Below are 23,337 nucleotides of genomic sequence, written 5' to 3'. Positions count from 1 at the left end.
GGTGCAAATGAATCTGAAAACCTTGTAAACCACCGGGCAGATCAAATGATGTGCACTATATGTAAATATATTTCAAACTCTATGTAACTAAAGCAACGTGTTAGGACATAAAAGCTCTCGGATAGCGTATTCAATTATTTTATCGATTTACATGTAGAAACTTGGCACAGTGGTGGCACACAATTGAAAACAGACCGAGGTTAAACCGCAAAAGATCAGAGAGTTTCATTATTTCGTTTACTTGCACTTGCACTCAAGCAGAAGTTTTTTTTTATATTTACATTGAATTATCATTGTAACCAGCAAATTTTGGAATTTATTTAAAACCTAATATTAGGGTGTAAGAAAATATCGAGACACGTAAGTATCATGATATTTTGCTCGGAGATACTGTATCGATTCTCAATATCGATATAAAAAAAGATTCATGCCAATTGTTTCATTTTTTTTTTAAAGTTTATATCCCGACCACTAGATAGATAGCAGTCATTCATCTCTGAACGTAAACAGCTGTGAAAACTATTATGGGTAACTTTTCCCTTTGCCCCGGAAGTAGTAGCGACGTTGACCGTCTTGTGCCGAAGGCACATGTTCTGTTTATGTGTGGTTTGTTTTAAAGATGGGAAAATGTGAAAATGTCATTAAAAAGCTCAGAAACTACACGTGCTGTTAGTGTTCGCTCTTATAACCAGACGAGGCTTAATTGCTATAAACAAGACCTAAATTTAGTGCGGAATGCACTTGCGAGGGCACGTGACATGCCTGTCCTGCTTTGTCCGACTGCATTCTCTACCTTTATGGAAGAAATAAAAGTCTTTCTTGCTCTTTATTTTCTTGCTTTTCTAGGATTGTAGCTTTTAGATGTAAAACACTAGTTAGCGCTCAGATCGTGCTTTTACTACTAGCCCAATGCAAATAGTACTACTAATAATAAAATACCATCATCATCATCATCATCATCATCAATCCCACTTCATATTAGATGTGTAACGACTATGTGCATATGTTTAAAAAAAAAGAGAAGTATATTGTGTATTGCAAAACACTTGATGGCACTGAGGGGTGATACGGGTTCAGATCCCACTGGGTTCTCTTTGAATTACTTTAAGGTTTGCATATTTTGGTGTGCTCTTAATGACAGATTTACTCAAATTACATCCTTTTCCTAAACTAAGAAATATCCCAATATATCGCCTCGCTTATCGCAACATACCGCAACGCGACCCCTGTATCGTGGTACGCATTTGCTGATACGCAGCACTAGTTAATATAGTTAAAGTATTTTTTTGTTGTACAGATTAATAACACAGACAGGCCTTGGAGCCACCCTCAATCACTCCAATCGGATTGGATCCTGACATCCATCCTATAGCTCGTTCTCATTAAAAAGCTCCCTGCTAAGGAAGATTAGGCCATACAAGTTTTCAGCATCAGGGTCGGGACATTGAGAATGCTGGCCTACTGTATGGCAGAATCTGATTCAGGCAGGACACTACAGTATGTGTAGAACCAGCTTCTGTTCAATGCAAGAATTTGAACCTGAAACTGTAGTGGCCTTTTGCTATCCCGCAATCCCACGTCCTCATCACAGGGGCTGGGACATTATAATAGTTCTGGAACTTAAGCCTCTTCTTACTAGGTTCTGAGACAGGGGCATGTAAAGTAATCTCTAAATATAAAAATAAGGAAAATAAAATCATGTATTTTATGTACAATGCCTGGATTTATATAGAATAGAAGAATAAATTAGGAATAAAAATAAAGATTTATTTATATAGAAAAGAAATTTGTGCAAAAATTTCAGTATAATAATTATAATAACAATAATTGTTGCATGTGCAAAAACTTGTGGAACTCTCATTGTAGTCTGACCTTTCTGCCATCTTTTTCACTACTACTGCACATTTAGTTCCATTTCATTTAATATATAAATTAATATGTACATTTTATTATTTTGATTTACTTTAAACTTTACTTAATTTTTTACTAAGAGCAACTGCAACCCAACAGTTTCCCTATGGGATAAATAAAGTATTTGAATTCTACTTCTGAGATCTTGGTTCTATTGCAGCTGGATGTAAATACACTTTAATGGAAGGCTGTTTGTTGTTTGTGTTTGTTTGTGCGTTTTCCTCACCAGATTTCTTGTTTTTGGAATCTCACCACATCTCACGTGTTTTCATTCTCCACAGTGTCGATGTCTAGCAGTATGAGTCCACGACGTGAGGTGATCCGTTTAGAGCGGAGGCTGCGCTCAGCTTCAGAGGGAGCCGGAGGACCAAGACTCCACCTCAACCTTAAAGAGCATACCTGCATGGAGACCAGCATGCTGGTAAAACACCGAACCAACTCCTCATCCTCCAAACTGGGCAGCCTGGTAAGCAGGGTCTTCAAGATCATTACAGCATCGGGGAAGGGGGCACATTCTGCTGTATATATTCATTTCGAACCATTAGAAAAATAGATGACGCTGATTGCCAATCATTTTTGGTTTAAATCTGGTAGGGATTTGAAAGAAGGAACACTCGGTACCCCAACCTTAATAACGCAGTGTTAAATGATCCATTCCACATCTAATCAAACATTTATGAAGGTAGTACACTGCAGTAAAAAGTATACTAACTAGTTCTCATGAGTATCGTGAAGTTGGTAGCTCTGTGTTTTAAAATGAGAGTTGGATTCGTTCATCTCCCACACAGATTTCCCTTGTGCTTAGGCAAAAAGTCTAAAATCTAGAATATAATATGCTCCATCAAATTAACTGTGGTATCCAGAGATTTTGCTCGTCCCTTCTAGGGAGTTTTATGCACGCTCATTTATCATGCATGCTTGCAAACATTTTCCTTACTCATTATTTTTTCAACTGGCCTCTGACTCTCATTGAAGAACAGTTTAAATCTTTCACAATTGACCTAGGTTCACCTTCACACACATCTATCTTTTTTTTCTGGTGCTAAACAAACAATCCAGCTCTTTTAGAAGGCAAGGTGCCATATCTGGAGTACACACCATCTTACCTAGTCATTGCCTCCGTTCTTTAAAAACAGATTAACTTTTCACCCCAAGGGGGAAAAAACACACATCCAAACTGAAGAGGCAGATCTGTTTACTTAGGCATGCTCAGCACTATCTGTGTGCTTCCAGAGTCAAAAAGGTCCTGCCTTCTGGCTTTTTGTGCTTCCTGCTTCAGCACCTTGGCTGGGTAAACACAGGCAACAGAAGCAAGAGATTTGTGAGGTTTTTTTGGAGCACTAGTTCTAAAAACTTGCCTAGATTTAGAAGTCATATTCCTGTGGGCATTTATGAGCGATTTAAGTTAGGTGTTAATCAAATCTGTATATATAACTTCAATTTATCATGAACCTCTAATGAAGAACATGGGCTTGACCATCTACTTTTTGCTTGTCCACTGCTGTACTGTAATTACATGGGAATTATTGCTTTGGAACACGACCATTAAACTTCTCCGCTAAAACAAACACACTCAGTTTGGTACAGTGGTTAAAAAAGTCTGCACACATTTGGGTAAAATGGCAGGTTTTTGTGTATATGAGTAAATAAAAAAAGTTTTTTGTAGCCTGGTTGAATAAAGGTGAATCGGATTAAATAATTAGGGACGTAACTGTGTTTAGAATGCACCATTCTATCTTCATTCAAAAGTAATTACTGTACAGCTGGCATCGATGAAATCAGATCAATCCCACTTAAAGATAATCTGTAAGCTGGAAAGAGCTTACAAGGCATGCATGGTGTCCAACTTATTAAAAGATATCGATCTGGAGATGGGTATAAAATTTCCAAAACTATATATTTTCCATGGAACACCATGTTTCCCACAGGGAAACATGGTGGTGGCAGCATCATTCTTTAATGCTGCTTTATTTCAGTTGTAAGATGCCCTTACAGTTTGGCACATCTACCATGTTTTTGCCAAAGCAAAAGATGCTGCACCTGATTCAAAACATCTATTATTATATACCAAAATCTGCCATTGTACAGTTGTTCCTCAATTGCTTTGGAGCATTTCTTGAATCATTCTTAATATTTGCAGTAAGTGCATTCTTGAAACAATTAGTTTTGAGCACATCTCATTGGATTTCTTGCCAAAGCCTGTACTTTTTCTCAAAATCCTTAGTTCAGCTCTCAGAAGTAAGTATTTGTCAATGAACATCTGTCTTCAGAATAACAAGTCATTTTGTCATTGTTCACAAACAAGATCGTCAAAATGTCGTGTCGTAGGTATGACGGCGCACAGCTTCAATATTTCCTGATGTAAACTACGCTTTGGGTCACAATGATTGAAAATGCACAAGGCTGAATTTCTTCTGTATGTCATCTATTGATTCTAACAGCACAAATGTACACATTACTGTATGTGGGATATTGATTGCAAGAGACCAGACCTACTGTTATTCATCCACTTTTAGAAAATTGTAATTGTGTTTTGCTCTGTCTGTATATACTCGCCAATTGAAGGTACACTAGATTCACCTTTGACTTATTTTAGAGAACCGGTTGATCATTGGTCGATCTGATGCCAAGCATTCGCCTTCATCGGTGACTTTTAAGATTCATCTGCACAATGCATCAGTTTAATAGGAGTTTAAGCTTGACAGATGAATGACTTATGCAATGAACTGATGCTGAGATGTTTTGGGGGTCAAAACGAATCAGTTGAGAATCAGTATAATGTAGACATCTGATAACGTAGGAGACAGCAGACAATTGCACACGATCGGTTAAATGAATGTACCGAAGCATTGGCAATTTGTTCAAAGCGACGAGAAATTGCTTTTACGATGTGCACAATTGACTACACGATGTGGAGGTTGAACAAGTACTTTTTGAGAATAGAATTTTTGATCTGAGAAAAGCTTCAAAGCAACTGAGAAAAACTGTAACAGGGGATGTAGACTTTATATCCCATGTATATCGAAAGTGGCGTCTTCAGTAACATCCTTTTTGTTTCATTTGGGGGGAAAAAAAAAAGATGAAATATGTCTGCGTCCAAGTGTCAAATCTTACAGTATTGAAAAGTGGAACACGATTTAAAATGCTGTTTGTTTCTTTTCCTGTCCTGCACTAGTCCGTGCAGGTGTTAGTGTTCGGTTTGAGCAGCAGGAGATCAACAGTGAAAATCTTGACCCCGTGTAAACGTTTAATCGTTTCTGCAAGGGATTTGCAGTCACTGTTTATGCCAATTATGGAGAGGGGGTACAATGCCCAAGGACTTGTCCACTATGGGTTTGATATGGCACTTGAAAGCATGGCATCACATACATATGCAGGAAACAACAAAAGCAAAATGCAAAGTCCCTGAAAGCGTGCCAAACGCCTCGTGATCGTGTACACAATAAAAAAAATTCAAACCTCCCTGTATAACAAAAAATAAAAATGATCTCCGAAGCCGAGGCTGTCAGATTTTGTAAGCTAATAAAGTATACTGAGCCTCATTACACAGTGACTAACATTCTGGTTTTCAGATGGATGTCTACCAGGAATGCACGGATTTCTTTTTTTTACTGTGGGTAAATATGGATGTGTCTTTCCCCTGAGAAACTTTACTTTAAAAAGCATAATAAATAGCTCTCCAGGCCCCTTGAACACTCACTAGTGCTTTAGTATGTATTAACTCCAAGACTATTATTAGCCATATTCATTAAAAAAGGGTGTGCAAGAGCAGGCAGCAGGTGAGACATTATGGTCTGGCTTTGCAGTCCGTTTTTATTACTGCTGGTTATGTTAATTAGCAGGCGTGGAATGCAATCGATACAGTCGCCACGGCAGTGCAGAACTCAAAGCAGCACCTCAGTATGAAGAGCCGTTTCATGACGTTATATCTTTCAGAACTCATCATCAAGACAGGATTTGTTTAAAAAAAAAATTTGAAAAAAACACACCAGGGCGTCCTAAACCTCAAATAAACCTAAAATAAAATGACAGTGCTCCTGTGCACAAAGCAAGCTGTATGAAAATACGGTTTACATGGGTTGGAGTGAAATATCTTGACCGAACACCTTTGGGATTAATTGGAACGCTGACCGCACTCCAGGCCTCCTCACTGCTGACTTTTTTTTTTTTTTATGCTTTTATGGTTGAATAAACAGAAATCTCTACAAGCACATTCCAAAATCTAATGGAACATGTTCCTTTAAGAAGGAGGATATTATAACAGCAAAAGCAGACAAAATGTGCATCGAAATGGTCTGGTGTCCACAAACTTGTGTGTTTATTATATAATAATAATAATAATAATAATAATAATAATAATAATAATAATAATAAAGTGTGTGTGTGTGTGTGTGTGTGTGTGTGTGTGTGTGTGTGTGTGTGTATATATATATATATATATATATATATATATATATATATATATATATATATAAAGTATATGCTTGTTATTTTAGGAAATATTACTATTAATCTTTTAAAGAATTTTCCTTTGTACATTACATTGTGTAAAAAAAAAAAAAAAAAAAAAGTTTTTATAGTTTTTAGGTAGAATTTTATAATCATTTTACGTAGATTCCTGTATCAAATTCTTTATAAATCTTTTGTGTGTAGGCAGATTATTCAACGTGAGCATGAACATTAAAGCAGTTTCACATCCAGTTTAATTCTCAAAGAGAACTTGGCCCTATTGTGTATCCTGTTCTATTGTTTGGATTTAGTTTCCGAAGCATAAGAGGAAGTGCTACTTCTGATTCATGTCTAGTGGTTTTTAGGCAGAACAGACACCTGACCAAAGCAGGAAATGTATTCACTGGGTAATTAAGATGTTTGATATTTGTTGCTGTGGTCTTAATGACTTTCATGGTTTTTTTTTTTTTTGCTTAATGGCTCCAAACCTTGCATGGCACATTTCCTGCAAATGAACAACAGTAGGAACTTACAGTATCAGTCACTATTAGTGATGCTTTGTGTGCTCAAAGGGTATATAATGTAGGGTACTAAAAGCAAAACGCTGTCCTGCAATCCCTTTATACAAATCATTGGTTAATATTTTATGTTGTGCTTTCATCAGAAAGAGAGAGAGAAAGAAAGAGACTTTTCCTGTATAATCTAATGAAGTTTGAGATGCCTTTAGGGGGATATTGTAGAGACTTCTCCTTCATGTAGAATATTTTAACCTCCTTTAATGTTCTTCGCTATATAAACGTGGACGTTTCTTTTCAGCTTTGTCTAGGGCTTGTCCGCAGGACTCACCTGTAGATACCAAAATCTATTTAAATTATTGATTTTGCCTTTCTAGAACATTCCTATGTTATTTTGAAGTATGTTTGGCTCATGGTCAAGTCTGATCCTCCTGGCAGAGGCAACCAGTTTTGAGGCTGAATTATCTGTACATAACAGATACCATTAGTCTTCAAAGGAGATCTGAACCACGAACCACAAAAGACCTTCAAAGCAACACTAATTTACCTGTAATGTGTTTATCTGGTGCTTTTGATTGATTGTAGTTCATCTCCTTTTGTTATAAATCAACACCCCCCCCCCCCCACACACACACACACACACACACACACACACACATTGTAGTTCTAGTGATGACTGGTGAAATTCTGCTGTTGAATGGTGTGAGATATTCTAAAGATGCTGTTTCAAAGTTTTCAAAAAGCATATTTTTATGTGTGGTGTTTGTTATATATCTTAATGTAATTGATGAGTTTTTAAAGTTGAAGTTAATAGATATGAGAGAATTTTAAAGTGTGTGAAACCTCATATTTAAGCCCCGAGAAAGACAGTTTATGTGCATTTTTTAATTTTTTTTTTTAAATAGTTTTGATACCATATATTTAGAAGTACGGTACATCTTTTAAAGAACCATAAAGCTTGTAGGCCTATTGAGAATAACTTATTTATTTTAGAACAAACAGTTTGCCCAGTTGTTTGAGTGCAAAATGTGCATTGTTGTGTGTAATATTTATTTTGACTTGCCTGTTATTGATGCCAGTCGTTTTAAAAGGGAGCAGAAAGTGTCGATCTTGCACAGTCTCATTTATTACATAATGTCTATTATTTCGTTTTCGGCCTTTATGTTGTTCGTTCCACAAAAAAAAAAAAAAAAGGAAAGCACACTCATCTGTTTAATGTAAATGAAAATGTCTGTATTCTGTGCTTAACGTGCCTATGTAGGTTAACATATTGACAATGCCCCAGTGCTCAAATACAGCTCCATGCAGATATGGTTTACACGGGATAGAGTGGGAGTTCTTCAGTGGTCTGCTTTAGAGCTCTGACCTCAACCCTACTGAACACCTAAGGTAAACATCTCACCCTATATCACTTTACGAACACCCCTATGGCTAAATCTTTAAAGCCCACTTCAAAATCTCATGGCACATCTTCCCAGCAAATGGAAGATAAAGAGATTTTGCTGACTCAGGGAGAAAGAAATGGAACACATCAGACAGTTTCACAGACAAAAATTGGTTTATTTTTCCTCAGTCATATTTTCACGTTTCACACACCCACCCACTCAAAAACATGCGTACACACATATAGCTTGGTCTCTCTCTCTGTCTCTCTCTTTCTCTCTCTTTCTTTCTATATTCTCTCTTTTTTTCTATTCTAGCTCTTGCTCACTACAACAGAGAATATCCATGAGTTAAACCACACACAGGTGTATGATCCTTAATGCTCTCTTTCTCCGGCTCCGCCCAACCCACTGCTCAGTCACACGCCACTGACACAGAGGACTAAATGTGGAATAGGATATTCAGTTAGCACATATGAATCTTATGGTCAGCTGTAGTGCTGCATTTAGGGATAATACATTCAAAAACCTTGATGTGCTCAAATGTGTCTTTGTTTCCTCTTTATGCTTAATAGCAGCTATCTGAAAGTTTTAAACTGTAATTGACTGGCATTTTAGGAGGTCATGATTCCTTCCACTTTTATAAAAACTCCAGTTTTGAAAATGGCTGAAGAAAAGCAGCCTTAGAGCATGATGCTGCCACCACCATGCTTGACAGTGGGTGTGATGGTGTTCTGGTGGGTGGAGGGCCTTTTTTAAATCACTTTTTAGATTTATCAAATTATTGTATGGGCTCATCAGACACATGGTTTGGAGTGATTTAGTTGGGCTTGTTGTTAGAAAGGGCTTCCATCTAGCGACTTACCGCACAGCATGGACATGTTAAGAATGACAGATTTTCACATGCAGAGAGCAATCAGTCCTTGTCAGATATTCCTACAGTTTCTTTATTGTTGCTGTAAGTCTCTGATGGCTTTTTTGGCATGTTTGTCCTGAAGTTATATATGAAAATTCATTGATATTCTGTTCTTTTAAATATTACAGTATGTTCAAAGTACTGCCACATTTGTGATTTCAAGATTAGCATGACAATGTGTTTAGATTTGTTTAGCTTTTTGACTCTCTCTTATTTAATGTTATTTATAGCAGTGATAGTTTTGTGTAAATTTGGACTGGTTTTGGAAAGGTAAACTTGGAAGAGCGTGCAGGCAGCAGGGAAAAAATCATTCTTGGTTTTAGACTTCAAGTCAGTCTGTCTTCCTAATTGGTTGTGCACCAGGGTTTATTTGACATTATAGCCCCAGTAGAAAAAAAGAAAAAAACTTGAAACTTGTGCTGTATTAGCAATTTTGACTCAAATTCCAGTCTGTGTCATCGGAATAAGCCATCTAAGAAGGTTTAGCCCAAAACCTAATAAAAATATTCGGGTACTTTGTGAGCAGCGGTGCACTTAATGTTATTTCCGAGGTTATGCTTGATGCGGATAAAGATTTTGTGCCTACATTCTAATTTAACCCCAAAAAAAAAAAAATGGTTTTGTCGGAAAATCCTGCTTTGTCCAGTTGAACCTGAAAGGTTCAACTGAGTGAAAGCTGATTTTAAAACAACATTTGTAAAAAGACAGATATTTATTGCGTTTGTTATTTTTGGATATTTTGGGGAATTTTAAGAAATGAAGTTACTTACTATACACAAGGCTGACCTCATCTCCAGAAGCAGTTAGGTTGATGGGTTTATCAAGATATGAATGTGAAATGCCTGGACTTTGGTCCATAATGCAGACACTGTGTGCCAACTGATCAGCAATTACAACAATTCACAGACTCCTCCGGTTGTAGGAGAAAAAAGCTGTCTTAAGCAAACGCCAATTCGTGGCCTTTGGTTCAAATGGCCAGTTCTATAAACTGCTTAGCACTCTGTTTTAGCATTATGTATGTGAGAATGTTGTAAGGTGTGTGTTCGGCACTTTTTCAAGTTTTACTACTTTATGCAAATCCAGCAATTAATTCAATTTGTTGCCCTGTTGCTTAGACAATGCTCCTGTGTACACTTTTAGGATATACCCAGAAGAAGGCTCTTTCAGCTGAGTCACTACCTAAATTGTTAGTCAAGTGTTGTGTAATACATTTCTGTGTAGTGAGGAAGCATTTCTTATTGTTTGTAGTCTAGAATTTTGATGGTAGGTTTATTTTAACAGAGAGAGAGAAACAATATAAAAAAAAGAAAGAAAGGTTATAAATTAATTTGTATTTAATCAAGTGATATAAGTATTTGATCCTGGACCACATTAGCAAGAATTCTGACTCTCAAACACCCAGAATTAGTCCTGTCTCTTTAGGAAAGAACTCCTAATATCAACTCGTTATGTGCATTAAAGACACCAGTCACAGAATTAACCTCTTCCATTGAAACCTCTCCACCACCATTGGCAAGACCAAAGAGCTTTGAAAGGACGTCAGGGAAAAAATTGTAGACCTGCACAAGGCTTGAATGGGCTACAAGACCATCAGATTGTTGTCTTGGTCGTGGGTTTTTGATCATTGTTATGCTGGAAGACACGTCCACGACCCATCTTCAGTGTTCTGGCTGAGGCCAGGAGGTTCTCATCCAAGATTTAAGAGTGCATGGCCCCGTTCATGCGGTGAAGTCTTCCTATACCCTTAGCAAAGAAACAGCCCCAAAGAACAATGTTTTTGACGGTGCGGATGGTGTTCTTGGGGTCATATTCAGTATTTATCTGCCTACAAATACGCCGATTCGAGTTGATGCCAAAGAGCTCAATTTTGGTCTCATCTGACCACATATCCTTCTCCCAAGTCTTCTCTGATCATTCAGGTGTTTGTTGGCAAATTTCTGACATGCCTGTTCATGTGCATTCTTAAGCAGAGAGATCTTGGTGTGTTAACAATGGTTTTCTTGGTGACTGTGGTCTCAGCTCTCTTAAGATCATTAACAAGCTCCATAGTACACGACTAATTTGGGTGTGTGGGAGTCAGAATTCTTGCTAGTTTGTAGTGGATCAAATACTTATTTCACTTTTTCGAATACAAATTAATTTGTATATAATATCAATTAGTTTTTTCTGGATTTTCTTGATATTCTTTCTTTTTTTGTTAAAATAAACCTACCATAAACATTCCAGACTGTTTCTTTTTAAGGGGGTACATTTACTAAATCACCAGGGAACAGATGTACCTATGAGGTGAAATCAAAATGTTTTACGTTTACATGCTGTCACAATCAAACTAGTCCCCTTGCACAGCAATACAGTGCTCCCAGCGTTCCTGACATTTCAGCAATGTATCCTGGAAGTCTTCTTTTTGAAGCGTGTCAAGCACCTTCTGCGATTTGAACCGGATCTCCGCCATGGTGTCAAAACGCTAACCTTTGAGCTGAATCTGTGAGGAGAGGTCAGTGACAAAGCGCACATATGGTCAGAATAGCAGACTCGGTAACGCACGTGGTCAGAATAGCACCAGTTTAACAGCTTCTGATGTACACAGGATGATGTCTTTTGGCACGCTGACCTATGAGGGTCGGTGCTCCCTGTGATTGTACGTTCACAAAGCTAGTCTTGAAACTTTTTGACCCCGTCTCACACAAGTGAGTCTGACCCTTTTCATACTTTCAAAGTCTGTGGTCTGCTGTGCCACAGTATCCTGTAAAAGCAGGTCTCGGCATTAAAGGTCCTGTTAGGGATCAAGCACATGGGCTCGTCTGTAACATTTAAATATTGGGGCCAAACATTCAGATAAGCGTATGCACAAACTCTGGATTTGGATTGGATGATTACGCTGGACATTTGGGCAAACCATACAAAAGGGATGCAATAGGTGCAATAGGTTTGTCTAGGTACTAGCAGCAGTGTTTTCCTACCAGGTTTCAGGCTATTCCATTTTAACCACTGATATACCCCACTTTACTACTGTGTTTTGTATCGCTTGTTCAAAGCTGCATGTAGGAGTTCTCTACACTCTGTGCTGCTTGCTCACTGCTTTTGAATGATGCTTGGATGATACAGGCATCAATCAACATGTCTAAAATTCTCATCTATGCAAAGGTAGCTTTAAAATCAGCCTGCAGTGCTTTCAGTGCTACTGCTGATGACCTGCATTCCTGCATAACAATCTGATTATCTGAATGCTCTGATGGCAGCCTATCAGCGTGCTCCATGTTGATGGGCTCATTAATCAAGTTTACAGAATAAGAAGCAGCCATTGGGAATACATCAGAATTTGCTCAATTGTGTCTCCTGATCATGGCGATTAACACTTATCTTTTTAGACGCTCCGATTCAGGGCAAGTGTACCACTACGTAAATTAACCAAAGCACAATTGATTAAACTCTGGAGAAATTGGGTGGAAAAAATGACCACTATTATAGGGAACTAAATAGTAACACGTCTGTTCCCATGTCTGTCGCTGCAATGATCATTTTGGAATCTCCTCAGTGGACTCTTCAGCCGGAGCTATTTGCTTTCCACCCTTCAGCAAACTAGCAGCATCAAAGAGGCACACAAATGTATAAACAGCAGTGTTTATGTAGCTGCAAGCTTTACACCACTGCCACTTTTTGCAGTTGAGGTAAGGCTCTGTAAGTGCATGGTTAAGATTATCTGGAAAATTATCATTGTCCATCATCCAACTCTATTGGGGGCTGGCAGAACAAACAATTCATTTTCCTGCACTTAAATACTAAAAGAGGTTTGAGAAAGTTCAACAAAACATTAAATTAGTTATTTAGTTAGTACATGTGTTTGTTCTAAAATGAGCAAGAAGTTATACCACGTGGGATTAGGGTCACGAGGAGATCGGTATTAAATGGGGAAATGAATAATTGGGAATGCTCTGAGGAATTTCTGAAGCAAACTTACTATGCGACCTGTTTTTTTTTTTTACCAGCTTCTTGTTCAAAGTACATTTTTAGAGCATATAAATTAGTCCTAACAAAGGCGGCTGCCGGTTGGTCGAGGCATTTCCACGGTATAATTCTGCTTGTTTTCCTTTTTGTGCTATGATCCATGTGTTTGTTATTTTATCTAATTTTTATCTTCATACTACTCATTGTAACAATAATTTAGTTAGACCAAGATTTTAAAATTCTCAGTCACAAAATCCTTATGTGCGATAAAGTTTAGTGTTGTGCACCATTCTTCCATAAGGTCATATCTTGATTGGTGTTTGGACGATGATGATGATGATGACGACGATGATGATGGTGAAGGTGGTGGAGATCGATGGCTGACACACCAACCCCAGAGCCTCCATTGATGTTTAGTTGAATTGAGATTCATCAACCTGCTCACTGAGCTCTCATTACTTGTGGATGTATGCTCTGACATTCCTAGAACAGAGCACTCCCTTTGGGATAGAAATGTTTCCTAATAGCATCAAGGTGATCAGTCAGAATGTCGTTGTATTGATTTGCAGTGAACCTTTTCTCCAAGTGGACAAATCAACCCAAACTGTATGAGCAAAAGTGCCTAATATCATACTCATGACATTTTCTGTCATTTATTACATCTATCTAATCTGTCTGTCTGTCTGTCTGTCTGTCTGTCTGTCTGTCTGTCTGTCTGTGTGTGTGTGTGTGTGTGTGTGTGTGTGTGTGTGTGTGTGTGTGTGTGTGTTTAGGGAAAAAAACAGTCACCTGACCACAAAAGTTGTATGTTTTTTTTTTTGAAGATCCCATCTTACATTTATTCCTCTTTTGCTGTTATAATAACCTTCACCCTTCTGGGAAGATGCTACACTTGATTGTGAATATTTGTACTCATTCAGCCACAAGGGTGTTAGTAAAGTCAGTACAGATGTAGGTGAGGTGAGGAGGCCTGGACTGCAATCAGTGATTCATCCCCAAAGTGTCCAATCCGTGTAAAGCATATCTTCATGGAGCTGGATTTGTGCACAGGGGTATTGTCATGCTGGAACATGTTTGGCTCTCCTATTTCAAGTGAAAGAAAACTTTAATGCTTCTGCTTCTATAGACATAGTATAACTATTGTGTGCAAAGGAAGTGAGTACAGTGAGTACACCCCTCACATTTTAGCAACCATTTTAGTACAATACTATAGAAATAAATCTTGGATATATTTTACAGTAGTCAATGTCCAGCTTGTATAGCAGTACAGATTTACTGTCCTCTGCAAATAACTCAATATACAGCCATTATTGTCTAAATAAGTTACAACAAAAGTGGGTACACCCTAAGTGAACGTGTCAAAACTGTGTCCAAAGTGTCAGTATTTTGTGTAAGCACTATTGCTGTCCAGCGCTGCCTTAATCCTACTGGGCATGGAATTCACCAGAGCTGCACAGGTTGTTGCTGGGATTCTCTTCCACTCCTTTGATATGATGTTTATATTGGTCCGTTGCCCTACATTAAATTGTATAAGTATTTAATTGTTTGTGTATTCAGCAAAATGTGCCTCATACCAAATAAACAGAAACTGAATTTGCTAATTTTTATTTTTTTTATTACAGTTTGGCATTGGTGCAATAACCGAATTTAGGAAATGTAAAAGGAGAATTGAGAAAGTTGCGAAGCTCTGGCTTGTAAAGACCGGAGGAGAGCACAACCATACTTTTTCTTCTTGCTGCTGGGTTGAATTTGATCATTTGGACATCATTAAGCAGCTTCAGTTGCGGCACATTTGCCTGCGTCCATTAGCAAAACAGGATTAGCATGTTTTATAACTGTGAGGTTTTATTAAGTGTTTATTTTCCACTTGGAAAATGAGCAAGTTTTATTGTGCTATTAAGGTTTTATTCATGTCCTCATTATTGGCTTCCTGAGCTGAATGTTTATCCCCACAAAAGGCTTTTTATTGCTAATCATGCTGAACATTTTTATACTTGAACATGCCTTTTTTTTTTTTAGTGGAATGGATGAGATGTCAATAAACACAAGCAGCTAAGGATTTGGTGATAGTTTAAACAAAAGTAGAGAGAAAATGCAACAATGACAACCAGACACTGTATTTCATTAGGCCTGGCTTGATTCCTTTCATTCTAAGCTACGCTTAGCTTAACTCGATCAATTCTTTCGAACCGCCCGCACGACATTCACTGGGTGAAAACATCCATAGCTATCGGTTTCTCATATCTGACTATATCCTGAACAAACAAACAAAACGTACTTGTGAACGTTCTCATGGCAACAAAGCGCTGCAAAACTATTGCATATGCTATTCCTTGGTTCTGTGGGGTACGTGTTTTATTCTTTGTCGATGAGAAATATAAGGAATTAAACCAGAACCTATGATCTAGAATAGTTGTATTTAGCGGATATTTCATTATTCTTAAAATCTTTGCACTGCTTATCCACAATGCATTTTTCCACCATCCATAATCGCAATCACCACACTACTGTATATTCAACCCATATTTATACTGTATATACTGTATATCATGCAAAATTCATACTTGTACATAACTAGATCGTCATTTGAAAACGTATCTCCCGAAATCTATGCACAATCTTTGCACAGATTATTGCATATTACTATATATACATATATTATTACCTACTGTACATTATTTACCCTCATCCTTGTACATATGGACCCTAATTTATCACACTGCTATTTATTTATTGTAAATAGTTAAATAATGTACTCACATATCCGAACGTAAAAGTAATGTTCTTGCATCAGATTTTCATTTAATGCAGTTCATGTATTTATTTGAAAGTTGCAAGGAACTGCATGATTTTTTTTTTTTTGCAAAATCTACTTAAATGCAGTAATAATAAGTACCTTTACCATGGTATGTTTGTGTTGTAAAAACTGTTGTAAAGGTTGTTGTACAATCAACTATGTCATTATTATTTTACTTGCAGTGGACGGTGGATAAATTATTCCAGCAATCGTCCTCACGCATTTCAATTCAATTCAATTCAATTCAATTCAATTCATTTTTATTTGTATAGCACTTTTAACAATGAACGTTGTCTCAAAGCAGCTTTACACAGATAATGTGGTGATTAAACGCAAATATGTTCTTTGTAAGTAAGTTTGTCCCTGATGAGCAACTGTGGCAAGGAAAAACTCCCTGAGATGGCATAAGGAAGAAACCTTGAGAGGAACCAGACTCAAGAGGGAACCCATCCTCATCTGGGTTGCACCAAATGTCCATTTGAAGTAGATATACAATGTTGCGGGGTGCAGTGATGCCGATCAGAAGCGAACTGTATTCCTGAGTCAGTGTAGCAGACTGTTGACATTAACTACAGTCCAATCCATCCGCAAAGCGCCCGTTCTACTCCGGAATTTCATGGAACCACCCAAGGTGTTGATGAGAGACCGTCCCAAGCTGCACAGAAGTGTGAAGATCCACGGAGGGGAGAGGGGCAGGAACAGTGGTCACTGGAGCCTCAGGAGCATGTTTAACTCGACAGAGAGAGAGAGAGAGAGAGAGAGATAGATATGGATTATTAAATGTCCCTATTGGTGTATGAAAGTTAATGTCACTGTGCAGTTTGGACTCCGGCAAGACTCGCTATGGCAGCATAACTAAAAGGGAGAACCAGAAGGTAACACCGACATGAGGGATCTCTGGGATAAGAGACGACCCACCACACCACCGTCAACAAACCCGAGTGAACGTGTGAATGTGAGGGGACGACAGCATACAAATATACCAGTTCACCAAACACTCTATATCCATGCTCCCTCCAGATCTGAGCCTTTACCTAAGAAAAATCCACTGATAAAAGACTTGACTAAATAAATAAGTTTTCAACCTCGACTTGAACACTAAGACTGTTTGGAACACTGGTTGGAAGGTTGTTCCATAACTGTGGGGCTTTATAAGAGAAAGATCTGCCCCCTGCTGTAGTCTTCATTATTTGATGAACCAACAGATAGCCTGCACCTTTTGATCTAAGTAGGCGTGGAGGATCATACTGGTACAGAAGTTCACTCAGATACTGCGGTGCGAGACCGTTAGGTGCTTTATACGTCAGTAGTAGTGTTTTATAATCAATGCGAGATTTAATTGGGAGCCAGTGTAGATTGATTAAAACAGGGGTGATGTGGTCATATTTCTTAGATCTAGTGAGAACTCTTCCTGCTACATTCTGAACTAACTGAAGCTTTTTTATGCACTTACTCGCACACCCAGACAGTAAAGCGTTACAGTAAATCTAATCTAGAAGTAACAAAAGCATGAACTAGTTTTTCTGCATCCTGTAACGACGACATATTTCTAATTTTAGCAATATTTCTAAGGTGAAATAAGGCGATCCTGGTGATATTATTCACGTGAGACTCAAAGGAAAGACTCGGGTCAATAATCACACCAAGGTCTTTGACAGCCGTACACGCTGAAACAGAATTTCCTGACCAGATCTTCCGTGACCTCTAAAGATTCTGAAAATGTATAGGAAATGTCTTCGGCATGCATTTGTCGTGCACGCATAACATTATGACCACTGACAGGTGACCTGAATTACACTGATTATCTGTTCATCATGGCACCTGTTAGTGGGTGGGGGATCTATTAGGCAACAAGTGAACATTTTGTTCTCAAAGTTGACGTGTTCGAAGCAGAAAAAATGGGCAAGCGTAAGGATTTGAGCGAGTTTGACAAGAGCCAAATTGTCAGGGTCTTCTGGTTCAGCGCTGCGCACTTCCGGGTCGGCGGCCATCTTGCCGTTTTTCCCCATGCCTCCCGGTATTTAAGGACACCCAAGACTTTATCTTGGGGCCAGATTATTTTAATGGCTCTCTAGCCTCTGAGATAATTTTTGCCACCCTGCCTGCTCTGGATCCTGATCCTGTTTCTGATCCTGTTCCTGACCCCTGTTCTGCTCTGCTTCTGGTTTGGCCTCTGGACCGTTTTTCGTTTTTTGTTTTTGCTCTGCCTAAGTTGCTTTGTTTGCCGGCTCTCTGAATGTTGAACTGTTTTTGGTTTTGTCTTCTCTGCATCAACCTGTTTGCCTGTGTTTTTGACCCTGGACTGTTTTTGGACTGTGTCTTTTGCCTTACCCCATCGCCCAGTTGCCTTTTAATTAAAGCCTGTTTTCTCTGTACCCCTGTGTGCATCCTGCATTTGTGTCCTTCCTCTCACCCAACCAGTCACACCCATGATCACTGACACAAATTGTGATGGCTAGACGACTGGGTCAGAGCATCCCTAAATCTGCAGCTCTTGTGGGCTGTTCTCGGTCTGCAGTGGTCAGTATCTATCTAATAAAGTGGTCCAAGAAAGCAAAAGTGGTAAACAGATGAGCTACTGTAGCTCAAACTGCTGAACATGTTAAAGCTGGTTTTGAGTTTGTTGCGTATGAGGATGCGTAGCCACAGACCAGTCAGTGTGCCCGTGCCCATTATAATGTTATGCCTGATCGGTGTAATGTAATGTTGTGTAAATGTAAAGATATTTTTGTCCTGTACATAAAAGTAGATTTGCATACTCCACAATAGAGTGAATATTAAGTCTATACTCAATATGTATGCACACATTCGGTAGACTAGTTTGTACCAGGCAGCTTCTCTGGCTACATTATGGCCCACACATTTTAATAAATAATTTCCAAGAGAAAAGAAAAAAAAAGTTTTCATTACAATTGAAATGACATTTTTCTGTTTCTGCATGCGACTGTCAGAGATGCATAAATGTCACAGGTATGCGTGTGAGCCTTAATTACTACAACTGCACTTGAATTAGTGGGAACATGACATTCTTGCTTTTGTTCCTGGAACACGCTGAGGATGGAGTGACCTGTCCGGCTCCTTCAAATAAGCCGTTCCACAGAATTGTGTTTTTTCCTAATAGCTTGTGACAGCCCAGCTTCAGCCTAATCCTGAGACAGCGCATTATGCAGTCCTGTCGACTGGATTTAATTACTAAACTTGCACCCTGAAGAGTTTAAGCTTCTAAACTTAGACAAAGTCATAAAACATTTATTATCTGCAAGTATATGGTTAGCGGATATACAATAATATATAGCGTAAAATTACATTCAATTCATTCAATTAATCAATTTCTCTATAGGATAAATAAAGTATTCTCGAAAGAGAGTTAACACCTTTTAATTTTGGTTTTAAGCAACAGAGATTAGCAGTATGACCGATTTTTCCTCCACAACTGCAGAGATCTTATTGTGTTCAGCAGCTTTGAGGGTTTTTTTTTAATGAGGTTTGTCGAAAGAGCAGGGTTGGTATTACCAAGATGTAATGAACAAATCACAGAATGATGCATTTTCGGTTTTCTCTAGACTAAATGTTTGATCCATGCTTAGATTCCTGAAGATTTGCTTTATGGAGCTCCCTTTTCTTTTTTTTTTTTAAAGCTGGTTGGTTTTTTAGTAAGATTTTCAAGAACCTTGCTGCATCAGCTTGATTGCACTACCCAAGACGAAAGCCATTCGTACAGATTTTCATTAGCTGATTTGCTAGAAATTTCTCAGCCTTGCACTTCCTTTTACTTACATTTGTGCTGTAAATAGATGACAAGCTTTTAAACACCGGATGCTGTACAGTACTTGAGCACATCTTTTCTGTCACTTAGGTTTTTTAAAAGGTAATTAATGTACATACTTACGCCATTCTTGTAGAGCTCTAGTTAGAAATCGCAGTAGTGCAAGGTTTTAAAGAACGAATCTCGGCACTGTAAAAAGCGAGTTTATAGTACTAGCGTGGTTTTTCTTGCTTTAGCCGCTACACAATGCAGCTTTATTTAAGTTAAAATGTATTATTAGCTATAATGTCCTCATTAGACTGCTCAAAAGTGTGTAGAAAACACTTCGCCCACATTTCGCTTTTTGATAGATCGTAGATGATGCAGATTCCCCGCCTCTTCAGGGTCTAATGAATCTTCGAAATGAGCAAAAGTAGCATCTATCCTGGCCAGCCCATCTGTTTGCTCAATATGGACACCCTTATACCAAGCCAGTGTAACACTAATCATTGCTCACCCATTATGAGTCACGAGACTCCCCTTTATTTTAGAGTAAAATGCACTCGGATTGGATAGAGTGTCCAACATCTGCCTGGCCTAGGACAAGCCAAGATCAGTCCGATCAGTAATAAGTTTTTCCTGGACCGTGGAATAAAAACCTACTGTATCTGGTCATGGCTTTGCTGCGAGGGTTATAGTGTTGTCTGAGCTGTAAAGTTGTTTTGATACGAAGCAGCTTGACTCTAATATGTATCACTGCTACAGCGGGGGAAATAATTATTTGATCCCCTGCTGATTTTGTGCGTTTACTCCCTTACAAAGAAATGAACAGTTAGTTTTATGGTAGGTTTATTTTAACAGAGAAAGAAAGAATATAAAAAAAGAAGAAAGAAAGGTTATAAATTAATTTGTATTTGACTGAGTGAAATAAATATTTGATCCCGTGCCAACCAGCAAGAATTCTAACTCCCACACACTCATATTAGTTCTGTCCCTTTAAAAAAAGAACACGTCACAGAATCAACCTCTTCCATTAAAACCTCTACACCACCAATGGCAATACCAAAGAGCTATTGTAGAGGATTGTAGACCTGCACAAGGCTGGAATGGGCTACAAGACCATCAGATTGTTGCCTTGGCCGTGTTTTTGATCATTGTCATGCTGGAAGACACGTCCACGACCCATCTTCATTGTTCTGGCTGAGGCCAGGAGGTTCTCATCCAAGATACTACAGTGCATGACCCTGTTCATGTGGTAAAGTCTTCCTGTACCCTTAGCAAAGGAACAGCCCCAAAGAACAATTTCCTCCTCAATGTTTGACAGTGCGGATGATGTTCATGGGGTCATATTCAGCATTTCTCTCCCTCCACACCCCGCGAGTCGAGTTGATGCCAAAGAGCTCAATTTAGGTCTCATCTGACCACATGTCCTTCTCCCAAACTTTCTCTGATCTGAACATTCAAGCCTTGTGTGGGTCTACAATCTTGTCCCTGATGTCCTTCGACAACTTTTTGTCTTCGATTGGCCCACGATTGGGTGTCGTTTTTATTTATTTATTTTTTACAGCCAGATGTTGATGTTCACATTTTACTTTCTCACAGGGCTGTGTCGAAACATCAGGCAGCAGAAAATTGTTTCAGTTGCCGTCGAACGCTTTAAGCGTCTTTACCAAGAGCTGCAGGAGTCAGCCTTAACGAGTAAACAAAGTTTTCTCCTGGCAGTGGCATGAGAGGATGGGAAAATCAATCTGTGTGTGTATGTGTGTGTGTGTGTGTGTGTGTGTGTGTGTGTGTGTGTGTGTGAAAGGAAGAGTGAGTCACACCAAATGTCACATCTCCGCCACCCCTTAAATGCTTCTCAGAGATCAATGTTAACATGAGAGTGTTGAGACAGGATGCTTGCTGCTGTAGATGAATCAGAGGCAGATGTATTCCTGTGTGGGTGTTAAACATTGTTAATTATGTCTCGGGATAATATAAATAAAACCTGTGCCATTCGAAGAGAATGTTGACATTTTTCAAATGAGTTTTTTTTTTTTTTTTACAATTCCTTACAGTTTATCGCCTCACCTTGATGTGATGCATTATTTCACGGGTGATAGAGCAGCGCTGGATGTGTTCACCTAGTTATTCTTTGTACTGTTGTAATCGTTTGCTTTACATGAACTTGGCTTGTCTTCTTTTTCTTTTTTTCAGGCGCTTTTATCCCTTAAGAATGCGGTTCTCTGTTCTCATATGTTCTTGATACTGGCCACAAGATGGCAGTGTGCCTCTGTGCAAAGGCTTCATCATGTCTAGTTTTAATTGGAATAAATTGATCAGGCAGTACAATGTTGTTTCAGTGTATTGTACCACCGTGAGCTGACAGAAGAAAAGACGTGCTTTTTGTTAAAGCTTTAAACGATTTCGGGTCCTTTTGATTCACTAGTAGGATTTGATTTTCCTGAAGACATGTCTCTACTCGTCCTTCATCTGTTCCGGGATGATGACTTGTGTTATCATAATAGAACTGATAAATCCTCTTGATGAGTAGTCTTTAGTGAAATCCCACTGGCACACTGCTTGAAATTTAGAAATTGAGCTTGTAAATCAGTTTGGAGGATAAACGTGGAGTGGAGTGGAGTGGAGCTGCATCTACTAATAACAGTACATCGCTGTGTCCTGTAAAATATATACAGATTGATCAGACCTTGATGTTAAATACAACCTTAACACTTCTAAATTTGAGGATGGAACTCTGTTGGACATAAATAAATCAACTCTTTATGTGAATTCATGCGAAAAAAAAATGCTTGCGAAATCACCAGAGCTCCATCCAAACACGCTATCCAGTAAACTCCATCTGCATTGCACACCCACGGGCATTCAAATTCGCAGGAACTATCTCAGCACACTGGTGGCACGCTTACATGACAGGATTGGCGCTGCTGTTAAGGCGTAGAAAAGCGTAACCAAACAAGTACAAACTATTTTGAAATGTAAACAACAAAACCTCCCCGAACTTTGAAGTATGCATTCATTATACACACTGATGCAATGGCTTCTCTTCCTCACAGGACTTTTTAAACAATCTTGGTTCTTCCGAGCTGGACGAGGATGACCTAATGCTCGACCTGGAACTCTCGGATGACCAGAGACATCGACATGGTACGTCGTTTTAGCACTTTTAAGCTTCATACTGATGTCTCCGATGATTACCCTTCATCTCATAAAAGTAATTATGTAAGTCATGTACATGATACTCTAGTGGTTGAATTGCTTGCAGGTACCGTTTTTATTTTACGAGTCGCGTCTATTGTTTCAAATTCATAAGAATGAATAAGACAGCATTTTAATATTTGTCAAAGGAAATAATCCATTTATTGTCATCATCAAACCTAATGTAGAAATTGCATCTTAATTTTGGGTATTTTTTTTTTTTAATTTTTTTTAGTATTTTGGTTTATACTAAAGTTTTGGTGTAGATTTGCATCTAATAAATTCTAAAAAAAAAAAGAAAAAAAAAAAAAAGAAAAGAAAAATCAACAGAATTCATTAGAAACCCAATTGGCAATTATTTTTCTTGCCGATTTCTCATTCAAGTAAATATGCAAAGGTTCAGCTATTCATTACATTATATAAAGGGGTTGTCATATTTAATCTCTTTCATAGTCAACAATTGCTGTTTTTTTTTTTGT

At 38.3% G+C, this 23,337-nt stretch overlaps 1 protein-coding gene across 2 annotated transcripts in view; it reads left to right on the top strand.

Annotated features, from left to right (window-relative positions):
• ccser1 (coiled-coil serine-rich protein 1) overlaps positions 1-23,337 on the top strand; it is a 91,375-nt gene that overhangs the window by 9,790 nt on the left and 58,248 nt on the right. For both annotated transcript variants that reach the window (XM_083553650.1, XM_083553651.1), the window contains exons 3-4: positions 2,193-2,377; positions 22,717-22,807. In XM_083553650.1, coding sequence (XP_083409776.1) covers positions 2,193-2,377; positions 22,717-22,807 — 276 coding nt within the window. The remainder of the gene's footprint in view (positions 1-2,192; positions 2,378-22,716; positions 22,808-23,337) is intronic.

The sequence above is a fragment of the Silurus aristotelis genome (assembly GCF_946808225.1).
Source record: "Silurus aristotelis genome assembly, chromosome: 11".
Taxonomy (NCBI): Eukaryota; Metazoa; Chordata; class Actinopteri; order Siluriformes; family Siluridae; genus Silurus; species Silurus aristotelis.
This window is presented reverse-complemented; position numbering and strand designations above follow the sequence as displayed.